This window comes from Antedon mediterranea, chromosome 8 (assembly GCF_964355755.1).
Source record: "Antedon mediterranea chromosome 8, ecAntMedi1.1, whole genome shotgun sequence".
Lineage (NCBI taxonomy): Eukaryota > Metazoa > Echinodermata > Crinoidea > Comatulida > Antedonidae > Antedon > Antedon mediterranea.
Genome location: NC_092677.1, coordinates 4,037,519 through 4,055,325, shown reverse-complemented (window position 1 = coordinate 4,055,325; position 17,807 = coordinate 4,037,519). Strand labels below are relative to the sequence as shown.

The 17,807-nt window shown below is 31.3% G+C and overlaps 2 protein-coding genes across 2 annotated transcripts; one reads left to right on the top strand and one right to left on the bottom strand.

Annotated features, from left to right (window-relative positions):
• Positions 1-593: 593 nt before the first annotated feature.
• On the top strand, positions 594-12,752 carry LOC140057417 (cystathionine beta-synthase-like). The gene is made up of 13 exons (XM_072103064.1): positions 594-845; positions 2,789-2,923; positions 3,736-3,845; positions 5,421-5,555; positions 6,868-7,152; positions 7,695-7,786; positions 7,937-8,147; positions 8,566-8,671; positions 8,826-8,909; positions 9,367-9,501; positions 9,812-9,920; positions 10,368-10,452; positions 10,600-12,752. The coding sequence occupies exons 2-13, from the start codon at positions 2,823-2,825 to the stop codon at positions 10,731-10,733; spliced, it is 1,587 nt and encodes a 528-aa protein (XP_071959165.1). The 5' UTR covers positions 594-845; positions 2,789-2,822; the 3' UTR covers positions 10,734-12,752.
• A 149-nt stretch (positions 12,753-12,901) lies between these two features.
• On the bottom strand, positions 12,902-17,575 carry LOC140057419 (uncharacterized). Its single transcript, XM_072103067.1, has 5 exons — positions 17,418-17,575; positions 16,426-16,514; positions 15,614-15,700; positions 14,874-15,176; positions 12,902-14,666 (listed from the first exon to the last, which is right to left on the bottom strand). Exons 2-5 carry the CDS (start codon positions 16,460-16,462, stop codon positions 14,410-14,412), a joined length of 684 nt encoding a protein of 227 aa, XP_071959168.1. The 5' UTR covers positions 16,463-16,514; positions 17,418-17,575; the 3' UTR covers positions 12,902-14,409.
• Positions 17,576-17,807: the final 232 nt, after the last annotated feature.

The following is a 17,807-nucleotide window of genomic DNA, read 5'->3' as shown; positions in this document are numbered from 1 at the left end:
TATTTTTATGGTGTCACTGGAACCTGAAGGACCAAAAATGAATAATCTCTCAACAATTGTTTAAAATTCATTAAATGCATTCTATATTATCTAAGATACAATAGGTACTATTAAATATTATTTTATTAAATATTATGTAAATAAAATATATAAAGTTATTTTAATTAATAAACTTACAGGCAGAAAGCAGATAATTAGATTGATTGTACCATGGACCTAATTTATAGATCCATGATTGTACTAATAAAGTGACTGATTTATTTTAAAAAGTACATTTTTATGACAATAATTAACATATTTCATTTTTTTAAATACTATTTTTATGTATGATTATGTAGCAAAATATTTCTTTTGTTTGTACTGTACTAATATTGAAATTTATTATAATGTTACCATACTGATGTGAATAATGATTGAGAAATTGATGGCCTTCTGAGGAAACATACTTGTCATCAGCAATATGTTATTAATTTGCTCTTGGGTATGGTACAGTAATGTATTTTAATCATATCATTTTAATTAATCAATCTATACAATATTATTTTATGAACTGAGTTACTTATTTGCTTTTTCCTCCTCTTCCATTTCCTACAAAAATTTACCAATAATATAATATATATATCTTAATAAAATAATATTGTGTGCAACAAAATACAGTACTGTAAATCGTGTACGCATGTCAAAACTGATTTGACCAATCCGCTTACAGAGAATGCCCTTTCGGTACCAAAACGAGGCTATACTTATTTTTCGACGATCAAACGTGGTCCACTTTTTCTCTACACACCTCACGTATCCGATCATTGTCTAGACCTCCGTTGGTGGACAAGGCAGCTGTAGAAATTGTAAGTTTTTATTCTTAAATTCCACTGAGTATCACAAATGTACATAATATTGGTATTTGATTTAATTTAGTATTTTTTCAACAGGTAGGCTTAAGATGGTAGTTTTCCTATCCCCCATCATATTACACAGTTTCGGTTGAAATATGCAGTGTGTATTTTCCATGACGTAATAACTGATTGGTTAACTATTCAATGGGGAATACACACCCACTTCACACCTCCTATAGAGAGAATGTGCTACATGGCCTAGGCCTAGCCTAATTTTAATTTTTCTATAAACTAGGCTTAGAAACCAAGCGAAAATTCTATCGTTGGTATAATTATATGAGACTGCAGTGTTGTCGATGTCGGAAAAGTCACGTACGTTTTGTTGTGGTCACTTAAACAAATTTATTAAATCCATGTCCGGGTGGTGGTGGATAACAAAAAAGGTCATCTACTTCTTTACTACACTAACTACTTAACTAGGCCTACTACTAGGCCTAGAACTACTATGCTATATACCACCACCAGCAAAGTGTATGCTAACAACTGCAGTACCTATTATATAAGCTCTAGCCAAGGGCCAAGCCTACTGTTTAATTATATTTATACTATTTATAACTATCTATACAATACAAGTGAAGATACTAAAAAAATTTAATCAATTCAAACAAAGATGGATTCACTCTTTTTACTGTCATTTTTAAACATTTATTTTAATGTTTGATTTTAAACTCTGTGTGTTGACATTTGTCGTGAAATTTTACTTCTGTTTTTTGGCTGTTAATTAACAGTAACACTAATAATTAATTTTTAACTTTAATAAAAGACCACGCTTCACTTTTATAACTGTTTCTATATTGCTGTAAATTTTATTTAGGAAATCATAAATGATATACTAGTTGACCTCCATTTTACCTCCATTTTACCTCCATTTGACCATATAATGGAAATTTTCCCCCATGCCTTGTCACACCTGTTTTCAGTTATTGGTCAAACAATTAGTTTATTCCATAATGCTATTTATGCAGTTTGACGTATGCCAATTTAGTTAGTAATTTAAAGATATTTATAGAATTACATCTGCATTATTAATGTTGATTGTGAGCGTTTAAATTATGATTAACAATATGTTATAGCAGAATTAAGAATTTTAAAATGTGCATCTACCATTAGCCTTACATTACAGTAAATAAATTGTAATTTTGTTTTTGTTTGTGGTGTTGTAATAATTGTGCTAACAGTAACAATAACATAAAGAGATGATTAATAATATGTTTATTTTTGGTAGAAAAATACTTACAATTTCAGATGTATGCCTACTAGACCTAACTGCTGATAATTTTGTTTTATTTTTTGGTATAAAAACACATTTTTTGATATTTTTACTGTATGAGTAAATTCATTTTTCTACCTGGACCATCTGTTAATTTTTAATGAGTGAAAACACAGTACTTCTGGTTTCAAGGAAACACAAATTATAGAATAATTAATATACGCTATAGAAGTTATAATGTTCGGTACGTGCTAAAATAAATAAAGGGTAAATAACAAACGGTTTATAATTCTAGGTGCCTTAAAGTTTCTGCTCCATAGCGCTGAATAAACCATTTATTTCAAAATAGATTTAAAATATAATTTTTATATGGACTGCATTTATGCTCATTTTTTGCTCCTGAATAACCATTTAAATCAGTGGGTGGTCGTTGATAGAAATGCAATCGGTCCTGGTGGCCAAGAAATTGGGTTTAATTTTTATATTCACATGGTTAAAAACCGGTGAAGTAGAAACAGGACCTTATTCCAAGCCACCATCCGCCTAATTACTGTACGGTACATCCATGCGCTGTTTGATAAGAACTGGTTTTAAAATGAATTTAAGATTTTCATCATAAATGCTTCCTGTTCTTCACATAACATTAAATTGGTTTGATTATCTCCATTTTGTTATTAATTTTTAGTTATTATAATTTAACTTGGAAAAAAAAACACAACATGAGTAATTCTTCAGAGTGGATTCGACCAGATGCTGTTTCTCGTTGCACTTGGCATCTTGGAGAAGATAAAGACAAAAGTCCTCATATTCATGAGAGTTCGTAAGTTAATTTGTATGGTCCTAATATTATATTTTGTCAGTCAACAATTTTTTTTTCAATTTGAATATAAAATTCACAATTCTTGTTGCTATCTGTAGATCTTTGTTTGGTTAAATTTAAAAATAAATCATTTTAAAAAATTTTTAAATGATGCAATGTAAATGTCACATCCAGGGGTCAATACCATGCTGATAGAATTAGGTCATCATTAGGTTCCCTGGTTATCTAGGACTCACTGTAGGCTCGCCGTTGCCAACATTTATACAAGCAACCTTTAAAAGACATAATCTAGGGGCTTGTTTACCATATTAAATCAAATCTGTCTTGTGATCTAAACTTTCTGTTTCAATGACATTATTTTAAGCTCTGTCTACACTATCAACAACAAAATGTGATATGCCCATAATGGACATGACATATCACTACCATATTTGGGTACATCACACTTTTTGTCGCATAAAGTTTGATAGTGTAGCTTTAACAAAGTTCATTCCGATTCTGGTCAATAATAGTTGGTATAAAGACAGTTCTCAGCTGTAGGTGAGTTTTGACACGTGGTCTATAGTTGATTTTTCCACCTGCTCTATTATTCTGACTGGTGAACATGTTCTTTAAATTCTCCCAAAAAACATGATGGCTTTGAAACCATGCAATGGATTCAAATGATGATACTTTATATTTTCTCTTAAAATTTGCATTAACAAATCTTCTATGTTAATGAATATGTTTTATGTTGTGATATAATTAGTCATATCACTACTATAAACTAAACTGAAATTCGTTATTATATTACAATTTTTTTTTCATTACAGAAAGGATAGTCGGCCAAAAATATTCCCCAACATTTTACACAATATTGGATTCACGCCGATGGTGAGAATCAACAATATAGCGCCCTCTGAAGGTGTCAAGTGTGAAATGTGTAAGTAACGAACAAAAACTTTTTAGGGTTTTAAATTAGTAAGAACAAATAATTAGTTTTTTTAAATAAAAAAAATGTGACATACAGTATAAGTCACAAATAAGTATACAGTATACAGTACATTATGAAGAATTTAGTTTAGACATTCTGTGAACATTTAATTGTTCATCAATAGCGAATTTGTTGAGCTACTGTATTAAAAAATAAAATGTTTTTAAGTAGTAAAATTAATAAGGAGAGTATATATAAGGAAGTAGTTGATAACAATTGACATTATGCATGACATTTTTTTTTTCTATTCTAATATTCTTAAAATAGAAAATGCAACATTATTATTTTTTTATCAACAATGATTATCTCCTTATGGAACTGCCAAAGTAGCCAGTTTTCGGAAAGAAAAACTTATCTGATATGTTAACCTATAGTACTATTTACACAGTACATTGTTTAATAACATGTAAACAGTTCATTTACAAGTGTACATCATAAAAGTGATACTTTTATGATGTTGACACAATATTGTATAAAGGTACCTGTTTATTATCAGTAGTGTGAAATAACAATAGCTTAGGAGGTTTTTTCAGTATATTTCGTTTTATAATTGTTGATGTATTTACATTTATGCTTTTCATAGTATACTGGTTATTTTTATCATACTGTAGGGTAAAGAAATATTCATCAAAACAAACTCTAGATTTTAACACTGTCTACATTATCAAACTAATTTGACAAAAACGTGTGATGTGATATGGTAGTGATATAACATTCATCATGTCCATATATGGGCACATCAAATTTTGTTTGTCACATAAACTTTGATAGTGTAGACAGAGCTTTATGTACATTTGCGGGAGTCTATAAAAACAATTTTATGAACCATTGTAGAAAATTTGGCTACAAACAAACAGCAGCGACAACGAGATTATAACTTTATTACGATGTGCAAACATGTTTATGTTGTAACAAATGTTTACTTATGAAACATTTCCATGTTATATCAGACTATAAATCTAGAAACAAGTCGGTGAATTTTGCATGCATTAAGCAAAGTCTGTAATGTTTGCATTGATATTACATCACATGTTACATCACATGCTATATCGATGTTACATGTCTAATGAGTTTTTTTCCATCGTGAAAAAAAAACCTTGGGAAAGTGTTGTAACTTGCTAATATTATCCCAGGGGATATCCATGTAAACAATCTGTTAGTGTTACATTGTGTTGTGTGTGAATTGAGTATACATTTTTTACTTTTTCAAAAATAATATAAGCAACAGCTTAACGTAGTCCCACTTGAAAAGCAAGGTGAAGCATCAAACATGGCTCTGACAGGGCTTCAATTTTCTTTATCTTTGGATTTTTTCTTGCCAGACCACATATGGTACCTCTTGTACCTGCCCCTGCGACAATCATGTCAAATTTCCCTAAGATGGATGAAAATATTTACTTATTTTCTTAGCGTTCTATCTACAAAAATTATGCCCTCTCTCAAATATAATAAAGTATAATTATGGTAAAGATTTTATCTTTAAAGAAAGATAATAGTTAAAGAAAAGAAACATGTTTTTTGCAGTGGCGAAATGCGAGTTTTTTAATGCCGGTGGCAGCGTAAAGGACCGTATCGGACTTCGAATGATCGAGATGGCCGAGAAAGCCGGGGAATTAAAACCAGGCTGTACTCTCATTGAGCCCACATCTGGCAACACAGGTACGTACGTATTGATCTTTGCATATATTCTGTGAAGTCATTGTTGTTTGTAAATACCTATTATTACTGTATTGCTCACATATTTGGTAATATTTATAATTTTACCATAGTAACTTTTGTAGTGTTTGTAACTCCAGCTTGTGTGCTTAGTTAAAAGAAAATAATTTATAAATCTATACTAGACTTCTTAGAAAACTACAATGAGTAAATTCCAAAATGTGATGGTGACCATTATATTGATTAAAGCCCTTTATATAGTCAGTGATAAATATGGATATAAGTTTAATTAGTAACTTTTGTAATGTTTTTAACTATTAAGCTTGTGTTGCTTATTTGAGAGAAAATAATTTATAAATCTATACTAGACTTCTTAGAAAGCTATCAATGAGTAAATTCCAAAATGTGATACCAACAAATATTGATTAAAGCCCTTTATATAGTCAATGATACATATTTAAGTTTAATTAGTAACTTTTGTAATGTTTGTAACTCAAGCTTGTGTTGCTTATTTGAGAGAAATTAATTTATAAATCTATACTAGACTTCTTAGAAAAATACAATGAGTAAATTCCAAAATGTTATATGCCAACCATTATATTGATTATAAATAAAGCCCTTTATTTGTGAATTTGATAAATATTGATAAGTTTTCTTAACTTGAAGCCAGATGGAAATTACCATAATAATAGCTGGCTCTGCCACTCTTGGAATACTTAGTGGTCATTGTGTCAGCTTTAACTAGATTTTCTTGATTTTTAACTTATTTCAATTTCAACTTCATTTTGTTTTCCTTTAGATTGGCATTGTTTGTTCTATTTATTGTCTTTATCTTGTAAACTAGGCTAATATATTGGCTCATGATCGTTGATGTGTTTACTAGTCTCTGGTAATGATGCACTTAACTCATGAACCCCTTAAAGGTCCGTAATTAACCTAGCCCTAGGGTGAGATAAAAGATAATGCCAACTAGCTAGCAATGTTTGATGAGGCACATTAGGCCTTTCAATTTAATCTATCAATCTATTGTCAAATAGAATTTAATATTTTTTTATTTAAAATTTCACTCATTAACTCAAGTCTGTATTATCTTTTTTATGTTAGTCCACCAGTCAGCATTTCGATTTTTGTCTGCAAAATACAATTAATTATGAGCTCAAATGTTATACTTATGAAACGCCATATGTGCCAAAATATCTATCTTTTTGCTAATAATAATTAATAACGACAGTTGCTAGAACCTAGACTAGTCAGCAGACCTATACTAAATAAATAGCTGGTTTATGTTTTTTAGTATATTTTGTTTTTGCCATAGGTATTGGAATAGCATTAGCAGCTGCAGTTAAGGGATATCGTTGCATTATCGTAATGCCTGAGAAAATGAGCAACGAGAAAGTAGACGTGCTACGTGCACTTGGGGCAGAAATCGTAAGGACGCCAACAGAAGCACGGTTTGACAGTCCAGAATCGCACATCAGCGTTGCTCAGAGATTGAATCGAGAAATTCCAAACTCGTTAATCTTGGACCAGTACAGAAATGCTGGCAACCCACTTGCACACTATGATAGAACGGCTGAAGAAATCTGGGACCAGTGTGATGGTCAGTATAGACTAGTATTGGTCAAATTTTTTTTAAATATTTGATTTATTTCTTTGTTATATGCTGGGTGACATGTCCAGTACAGGAGTACTATGCACAGCACATCAGGAGTTTTTATAGAAAAGCAATCTCACAACAGGATGCTGTGCTCCGGAGATCAAAGTGTTTATCTGTGGCTGAGACACGCCCCTTAACAGACACCATTCGCCGCGAAAAATTTCTAAATAGTACAGTACTGTTGGTATTTGTCGCAGCCAGACATAAGATCAAAGGACTGTTACGAGCTCCTATCTTGCCATGGGACAAACCGGTTTGCATGTTAATCGAAAGACGAGGCAATGAGTGTACAGTATATAGTACCTTGCCTATATATACGGGTGCAGACTGGTCTCCAACCCATGCTTCTCCCATACTAATCCAAAACCCCTATATATTTACTTTATTTTTAAACTATAAAATGCCCTGCATGGTTTGATTTTAATTATCTTTTTTTTTTCATGTTTTGAAAGAAAATAAGTAAATATTTTTATCCATCTTTTTAGGCAAATTGGACATGATTGTCGCAGGGGCAGGTACAGGAGGTACCATATGTGGTCTGGCAAGAAAACTAAAGGAAAAAAATCCAAAGATAAAGGTACACAAACACTTCGTATCTTTAACTTCTTTAGCATATATTTTATTTTATGTAAATAGACATTTTATGAAAAATTATTATTTAATTTATATAATTTAATTTATTTTTTAATAAATTAAATATTATTAAAAATATTATTTTATACTGTAGATAATTGGTGTAGACCCAATTGGATCAATTTTAGCTTTACCAGACAGCCTTAATGAAACGGATGTTACGTCATATCAAGTGGAGGGCATCGGTTATGACTTTGTCCCAACTGTCCTTGACAGAGATGTTGTCGACGAATGGTACAAAAGTGACGATAAAGAGTCCTTTAGAATGGCCAGACGGTTGATACGAGAAGAAGGTATCTTGTGTGGTGAGTTGAAGTTTTTAATTCTTAAGCATTTTCCCCACTAGAACGCAACGTAACACAGCTACATGTCGACCCAAAGCAAAGTGTGTAATCACAAGTGGGAACCGACGCAAACATAGCTACAGGAAATAATTTCACACAACGATGCAAGGCAAAAGAACACTGGAAAACGTAGTAAAGCGTGTACTTAAAAGTACTAAACACTAGTAATAAACAGGTTTGATCTCACACAGGCAGGGGCAAACACAATTATTGGAAGGGCATTTTCTTATGTTTGCGTTGCTAATGGAAACCACGCTTTATTGTAAATAAAAAAAAGTATCATGCGTTTAATGTGTTTTCCAATCTTGACAATCAGGTTAATAAATAAAAACATATTGACAATAACATATTTGTTTTAACATTATTATGTCTCATCCAGGTGGAAGTTCCGGCACTGCATTGTCAATAGCAGTCAAAGCAGCTAAGTCTCTCAAAGAAGGAGAAAGATGTGTTGTTATCTTGCCAGATTCAGTAAGGAATTACATGTAAGTACACAGCAACGATTCTGGCAGAATAATAAGAATAATTCCATTTATATACACTAGTATAACATTACTTGTATAGCCGGTTTTCTCCATAGCCTAATAAACCCTTTTGAATAACTCTAGGCCTAGAAAATAAGTACAGCATTTTTTTTAGGACCAAATTTTTATCAGAGGATTGGATGATAGAAAATGGGTTTATGGACAAAGACTATGGACCAAACACACCACAAAGCCAATGGTAAGTTAAAAACAAAATGACAATTTAAACCAATAACATGGATACTTTTAAGATAGTGGGTGAAAACCACTATTTGGTTAAGGTTATGTTTGGATCACGAATCCAAATATATTCACATGTTGAAGCTCAAGTACCGGTATGAATTTTAAATGTAATATTTGGTTAATTGTACATAAAACAAATATGTGTAACATAAATCATGAAGAAAAAACATGAATTTTCCTTTTAATTAGACAAAATTCTGTTCTAAAAACCAGACAGACTTTTCTTTCAGTGGTTAGGTATTTTAACTTATGTAATAACATATTGGGTGACTCCCTAGAAAGTGAAAAAAGATGGTGGGTATACAGTGGATAATTTTTTGCTATTGCACAAAAATGAAAATCTGAAGTTGAATAAAAACACCAGAAATTTAAAATATTGATGAAGATTTTTTAAAAAAACTTGTCTTGTGTAGGTGGTGGAACTTAAAGATTTCAGTACTCGAAGTAAATGCGCCATTGACAATCTTACCAACTGTGAAATGTCAAGACTGTGTTAACATAATGAAGGAGCAGGGATTTGATCAGTTACCTGTGGTGAATGAAGGAGGGTGAGTATTAAGCTTTGTCCGCACTGAGCCTCCTGGATTCTGGTTGAATGACCAAATAAGTTCACACTAATCATTCCAAAGTCTATACAAATGTACAGTTCAGTATGTTGGAACCATCCATTCTATAGTTAGCTTTACATTATAAAGCTGAGTTCTCACTTGAACACCTGTACGTTATGTAGGCACAACACAAGTCAAGTTGACCAATCACAAGCGATCATTTGAATGGTTCATCAAGTCGTGATTGGTCAAAATACTTGCTGTACTATTTTGTTTTATTTATCATTCTTTACAAATCCCTATCTTGTAGTGTTATTCTTGGTACAGTGACTCTAGGTAACCTGTTATCGCAGCTGTTAGCTGGACGAGTGAAAGCTAATGCACCCGTATCAGACATGTTATACAAGAAGTTTAAGACGGTATGTATCAGTTCTTCTTGATTTCTGCTTGAACTTATTCACAAGGAGTAATAAAGAAGAATGAAATCATACAAAAAAATCTATAAATTCAAAAAATGTGTGAACTGAAATGTCATGGCTAGCTAAGTGACCCTGCTTATATATATATATATAAATATCTGTTTCATTTTACACTTAACTTTGCATTTGTATGTCTTACACAGAAGGAAGTGTAAGAAAATTTGTTTTTACCTTTCTTTATGTATGCTTTTTTTAAGTTAAGTATTTTATAGCTTTGCTTTACTTTAAACCTTGTAACGGAACATTTTGAAAAGCAGTACTACGTTACTGAAAATGCAATCCAGTCAAAAGAAAGAATAAATATATATTTTTAAAATTTATCATTGATGTATACTGGCCTAGTGACCCAATGTATGTATTTAATTTCATGTTTTTTTCTCCATTCAGGTGAGATTGGACACAACATTGGGAAAACTTTCTCGTATTTTGGATATCGAACCATTTGCACTTATTGTTCATGATCAAAAACAATGTATGTTAATGAATAAAATTAATTTTAAATTATTATTATGTTTTACCCGATAAGTTGTAGATGTGTATATATATTTCAATCATTTTTTATATTTTTTAAAAATAATTTTCAATCATAATTTTAAATTTTATCTCCTTTTATATATAGATGTTGGAGATGGTGATGTCACAAAAAAACAAATGATATATGGAGTGGTGACCCAGATTGACCTTGTCAATTATGTCACCAAAAATCAGCCAACATCTCCACTGCCTACAGAGGTCAATTCGCCTGGTTTTTAATTTCCTTAAATTTCTTTTTTAGATCTATTTCTTGTTTACTATAATACTGTTCTTCAAAAATCATCATGTTCATAAATAAGTGTTCTGATTGAGTAAACCTTCTGCTTGACTAAGCATTCTCCTTTGAAGATTTATTTGTTCAACTGATTAATATCTACTGTATCTTAATATTACTTTCCATAAGTGTTGTTTTGTTCTAATTTACTGGAACCAAGTGAATTTTTGCTTTGTTCACTTCATGGCGTACATGGATTAGCTTTTAAATGATCCAGTACCAGTAACATTATTTATTATAACTTGTAAAATGTGTGTGAATATTATTATACTGGTGATTTATTTTAAAGTGCAAGTTATTTATAAATCAGAAGTGCTATAATTGTGAAAAATTATTGAATTAATAATTTAAAAAGTACAGGTAAAAATAAGCAATCTCTGTTTTGTCAAGTCATGACCCACGTTTGTGTCTAATAGAGCCAGCCAATAGTGTTGTATTAATACAGCAAGCATATGTGCTTGATTTGAGCACATTATTAGCAGTTTTGCAATTAAATGGTGACAGTACTTATTTTACGTCATGCAAGTAGCTTAGAAAAAAGGCTGAATTTAGCTTTATCATAGCTTTATAGTGTTTTCGTGTTTTGGTGGACGGCCGTATGTAGAAACATTGGAAATGCGATATACAGTACATTACGTGTGCATTCAATTGTTGGAAATCGTTGCATTTGAGCAACATGTTTCGAGATCTAGAGTTTTAGTAATTCTATTTTTTTATCTTCATTTTGGTAAACAGGCATTTTGGCTTGATTCTCAAGACTTCATAGCCTCAAGACTTTATCTTCCTTTTCCTTATTACTTTTACATTTAACCCTTCATATTCACAAAAATTCTGTCAATGGTCAAACACTGAGTTCATGAGGTACATTTTAATTCAGACCCAATAAATAATAGTGCTTTATTTATTATAACCACTTAAGTGTATTCTTGCCATTTGATTGGTTAATTTCAAATCACATGATGTTTAATAGTACTATTAGTTTTACTAGAATGCAAAAGTAGATTTACTAGTTCATTGCATGGATGTTCAGCTTTGTCGTTAGAATTCTGCAACACAATATTGTTGTGCGCGTTCTACCTTGTGGTGAACACCTTTTAATGGCATAGCTTTCAACATTGTTTATGGGACTGGGAAGCAGCGGGTTAATTGAATAAACATTTACTATTTGTTGTATTAAGGTTAGATGATCAACATATTTGTTGAACACATTTAAAAAGCAGCTTTAGAACATATACGTATGTTATATAATGCAAATAATGACAAAACATAAACATTAATTATATATTCGAAAACAAATTTAAAAAGCAACTTTAGCATATACATGCTGGATATTTCATCTATATATTTATAACATTATACAGTTGTATTTTTAGTATAATTTTATTCTTGTATTAAAACTTAAAAGCTTTTTCCTTCTACATTGTGGTTTGTCTTTTTTCAGGCTGCTGCTCTAGCCCGCTGCGTCACACGAGATGACTCATTAATTAGATGAAATCAAGCAGCAGTTATAGTACTACACTTTGACATTTTTGTTAATGGAAACTCCACTATAATTTATAAGTAGCAGCTGCATTTCTGGTATTTATGAGTCCCATGATAATACTGTATTTCGCTGTCAGATAATCATTGAATTATTATCAAAACAGTCCATGAAAGTTTTTGTTTGTAATATGATACTTCACACTTGAAGTATCTAAGGCTTGATGAAGTGACCCCCAGACTTGACCTTAGCAATAAAATAAACTAAATTGAATCTGTTTCATATCAAAGTTATTCACTTCTGTAACAAAATTCACATTATAGAAAGAGAAAAGAAACGTTTAATTATAACTCAAAAACCACATTGTCTGACAGACAATTGAAGTATTTTTTGCTTTTAATTACATTTTTTTCAGGTAACAATAAAATGACACATTCAAAAACAAATTTGAAATAAAAAATATTTTTCAGAGGAACAATATATCTTTAAAACTGTTACGTCAATAAGCGAGCAGCGTTTTTTGTAAGAAATATTTCTTGTTATAAAATGTTTTTATTGTCTGTATGTATGTAGGAAGTGTTTTCAAAATATGTTTTATTTTCTGGTGTAAAAAATTAGGCTAAACAAATCAACTTATTATAAAATAGTTTTTATTGTTTACAGATAGGAGTGTACAAAGAAATTGGTTTATTCTAACCTTTTATACATATATATCTAACATCTTACGCTGATATATGACCGTATTGATTGTTTTACTGTAGTACAAATTAAGTTACAGTGTGCTCAGTTAGATAAAACAATATTGTATGTCCACTGTAATATACAGTACGTTCACTCATTATATAAAATACAGTATTAGTTATAGAACAGTACAGTATGTTCACTTATATAAAGTTGAGCATACAGTACAGTTCATGCTTATATAGTGCATGACATATAGTCTGTTCATGCTTATATTATAATAATGCATGACATACAGTACGTTCATGCTTATATAATGCACAGCATGCAGTAGGTACATAGTACAGTATTATGTTAACAATATGTATGGTATTTAATCTATAACTGAAATTAAATTTATAATTTTAAATACTGTATTTATAAAGGTTGGTAAATAATGCAAAACATTTTGAATCCGCACCAGAATACCACCCGATGAAATATTCCAAATATTTAAAACATTGCTATTATTAAATAATAAATAATGTCACTTATTTGTAAATAAAATAAGCACAGTAAATTTAAATCAAGAAAAATGAAACAAAAAAAATATTTAATATATTATAATATGAAAAACCAAATCAGATTATACAATATTTGTTAAAATGTACTTCAAACCCTGTTAAATAAATAAATCTTTAAAAATAATGATTTTTAAAATGTTAAATAATTGAGTAGGTAACTACGACAGGCACTGTCTGTGGAAGCAACTATTAATATTATTCTATATAATTATACCGACTTAATTATCATGATCTATCATTTTAGTTTAGCACGATAAAAAGAAGCCATTCACACAGAAATCGCACCATGATCTATTTGTAGTATACTAATTAGGAAACATGGTATGAGCCAATATTTATGACATTACTGTTGGTTAAGTTAAAATGTGTGCGAGCGTTTCCGTGAATCATCAAATAACATCGCAGCAATCGAGGCCTGTAAAATTACACTGATGTAACATTGATGTAAAACAACGGCATCTACGCATAATTATCTTCCCATGTATAAATTATCAAGGCTATATCGGTATACAGTAAATCCAAACCTCTTTCAATGGGCACTCCTATTGCAGGGACACTTTTCCGAGAAACTAATTAGCAACAATATAGCCAAATTTATTTAGGGGACAATTTGTTGGGTTCTAAACATGTCCCTTAAATGTTCCGTTGAATATCCCTTATCCACACACTTTTATTATGATGTCTACTGCACATAACTAGTTAATGTGTATTATGGTGGCATCATTACGCCGTATTATGTAAGGATTTTCTGTATTTAGAATAGATTCATAGAAATGAACTGAGAAGTAGAATATGTACATCTATATATGTTTAGTGAAATCCTTTAAAGCACTATTTTTTTTTAACTGTGCTTTACAGTATGATTCTTTATAGACTGTACAACATGAACAACACACACTAAGCATCTGGCAATTCTTGATAAGCTGGGGGCGGATAGTCATCTTTTGGGGTACAAACAGACGAAGGCAAGTTATCAGTTGAAACCTCGCTATATGGTGGCGGTGTCATTAGGAGGCCTTGCGTTCCTGTGGAGCATGGTACAGTGGGTACGCCATTGGTGTTGTCCAGGGTTTCGGGCTCCACGTACATAATAGTCGCCGGAGTAACGAGATGAGCACTATCGTTGTCAAATTCATTTGGAATACTTATTTGATCTGAAATTGGAAAGACAAAATTAAGTGTGAAATTTTAAATATTACCGTAGTTCCTCGGGTATAATCCCACCTCGAGTATAATCCCACCCCTGACTTTACGATTACCTTCGCATGCAAGCATATCCCCGGGCATCTACGGTAATTAAGCAAATATTTTTATACCCATAATCGTCGTTATAAAATATATTGTGCAGCTGTTCAACTTACTTGATGATACAACCGACATCCTTTGTTGTAAACGGCGCCCTCGTCTGACCATAAGCGCAATCAACGTCAGTTTAATAAGAACAATAAGCGCAATAGCTACTGCTATCATGGTACTAGTTATCAGATTACTTCGATTACTGTTGGTGTCCCAGTCGTCCCAATAGTTGGGATGAGGGGTAACGTACTCGTCATTGTTTGTGTCGTGCGGTTGGTCTGTGAACGGCAATGAAGCCGGGTAATATTGCTGATTATTGTAATCGTTTCTATTATTTTGAGAGTAAGAAAAATTCATCAGCTGCTCCACTGAAAAGTAATAATAAATTTCGACTTATTGAATGAATGCATAAAGCATAAAAAAAAATTATACTTATACTATACTAGTTATACTTTGTTGCTTTGTGTTCAATAATGGCCTTGGATAGTATGTAGTTTATTTGTTATTGTATTGTGTGTAGGTGAAGTTTATGTCAAAATTATTCTACTGCAGTTACTGCAGTATCTGCTTTGTTTCATTGAAATAACTTGTTGGTACATTTTCAAACCAATGTAGTCTTTCATTTTAGATTTATGAATAAAATATAAATAGATTTTTTTTTGATTTTTTATTTTAACTATCATTAAAGAGGGTAATCCTTCCAGTTTAGCCCAGTAGGTTAACTGGTATTTAGGCCCTCTTTAATAAAGAAAAAATGTAATTCCTCATTTATACCATTAGGCTACCTGACCAATGCTGTACTTACAAAAGGTTGTTAGATTTAGTGGAACATAGTCGGAATATATCTGAGCCTGGGTAGTAGTTGTGGCTTGGTAACAACTAAAAATCAAAACTAAAAGAAAGTGAAAAATACTTAACTTAGTAACTGTATAATATTAAACCAGATTAAAATTTATAGCCTGTATAATTCTCTACAATATATTATTGCAAGTTACAGTAGTAAAGGCATGGAATAACCTACCTCATTCCATTCAACAAATAGAAAACAAATTTAATTTTAAGAAAAATGTTAAATCACATTTCTGTTCTACCAAATAATTTTATAAGTCAATCATAATCTTTAATTTAACTTGTTTTTTGTATTATTGTTTTTGTAATATTTACGTGTTTAATGCAATACTTTGTAATGTTTATATTTTTTATTTTAGATTGTAAAAGGATCCCAATGGAAATAAGCTGATAAGCTTTTTGGGCTATCCTGGAAAGTCTTTTATAAATGTATTATTTGTAATGTCCATAATTTATGTTATCACTTTGTATGTATTTTTTATGATGATTTTCCAAATAAATTCAATTCAATTCAATTCAACAGTGTTGAATGTAAATGAAATGGTATTTACCATTTTATTGTTTTGTATTGATATCCCTATATTTTATAACAAAATACAAATTATTGTAGGGGAAACATACAGTATGGATTTCCCTACAGTATAAATACAGTAGGCCTATAATGTATATAAATAAAGTCTTAATTTGATGTTTGGATTACATCCTTGGCTTATTGTGTTAAAATGTTTTTCAAATATTGTAATGTAAGCCATATAGTAAACTTCTTACTATAAATAATTTGTGCACTAGATGACGTTAAAGCCATCTTATTCTTGAGATTGTTGATAGTGACACTACTAGAGATTTTAGCTGACTACCTGCAAGAAAGGAAAAACATTTTTATGACATTGACAATAAAAAAGGTAATATGATAGGCTAGCTAGTACGTAGTATAAAAATATAATACATTACTAGGCCCTAGCCTATCATTACCCGTTTAGTTAGGCATAATTTGTTTATAGTCAGCATACGCCCACATCTCGAATTTTGTGTTCAAGTATGGAATCCGTATCTTCAAAAGGACATAAATGTAATTGAAAGAGGACAACGTCGTGCGACTAAATTAGTTCCATGTATCCGTTCATATTCATATGAAGATCGACTAAAGCTTCTTGGCCTAACAACCTTGTACGACAGAAGAATTCGAGGTGACCTGATTGAAGCATATAAAATTTTTGAAGATTTCGAGGGTGTAGCCAAGGATGACTTTTTCCAAATGAGAAGTAACATAATAGCCGAATTACTCGAGGACATCACCTGAGATTTTTCAAGCCTATTTTCCATAAAGGATTGAACTGTAGAAGACATACCTTCTCGCAACGAGTAATAAACCATTGGAACAGTTTACCAGCTGACGTTAATTCTGAGACCACTAACACCTTCAAGAATCGCATCGACACAATGTAGTTGATATGGGGTTAAAAAGGCACTCGCCTAAACTTTCCCATTATAACTAAACTAAACTATACGTATGCCCTATGTTATTATGATTGTAAGCTCGCCTCCCGCTTCTCTACTCTATCGACTCTTCGCTATCTAGGCCTAGCCTACTAGGTAGCTATATAGCCGCCTAACTAAAAACTAGCTTTTAATTAGCTTGTAGGCCTAGGCTAGGGCCTAGTAGTAGTAGGCCTAGCCTAGTAGGCCTAGCCTATCTAAAGTAGGCATAGTCTGCCCTCCTACTAGGCTAGGTCTAACCTAGGCTAGAGTAGGTTACTTACAATTATCAATAGTTGTACCGTTTTTACGGCTTATGCTGGAATTATATTCGTTTGTTTATTTTATTTTCATTTTCAAAAACCAAAACAAAAACACAGACAAATCACAAAATCATGGCGATCGTCATCGTCGTCGAAAAACAAAACAAGTATCTTCTTTTCCGGTTTTGATTTTGTCAACTTGCTTTTTTTAACGAAGTATGTCATTGGTTGTTGACATTGTTGATAACTTTTACTAATTCTGAGCTTTATTTTCCAAATATCTAACGTAAAATTATGTCATCATTTATATAATTATGTAATGTACGACCATTAATAATACAATATTTTCAATAATAACGGTAAATAATAAGGAGTTTAATATGTGTTTTCTTTAGAGTACTCTTTTAAATA

Excerpts from the sequence above, each read along its gene's own strand:
- LOC140057419 (XM_072103067.1), bottom strand. The coding sequence starts at position 16,462 with ATGGCTTTAACGTCATCTAGTGCACAAATTATTTATA. Across the intron at positions 15,701-16,425 it reads TAGTGCACAAATTATTTATA|TTTTGATTTTTAGTTGTTAC; the intron begins GTAAGAAGTTTA and ends ACTTTCTTTTAG. Across the intron at positions 15,177-15,613 it reads ACTAAATCTAACAACCTTTT|TGGAGCAGCTGATGAATTTT; the intron begins GTAAGTACAGCA and ends ATTACTTTTCAG.
- LOC140057417 (XM_072103064.1), top strand. The coding sequence starts at position 2,823 with ATGAGTAATTCTTCAGAGTGGATTCGACCAGATGCTGTTTCTCGTTGC. Across the intron at positions 3,846-5,420 it reads AGGTGTCAAGTGTGAAATGT|TGGCGAAATGCGAGTTTTTT; the intron begins GTAAGTAACGAA and ends TGTTTTTTGCAG. Across the intron at positions 8,672-8,825 it reads GATTCAGTAAGGAATTACAT|GACCAAATTTTTATCAGAGG; the intron begins GTAAGTACACAG and ends CATTTTTTTTAG.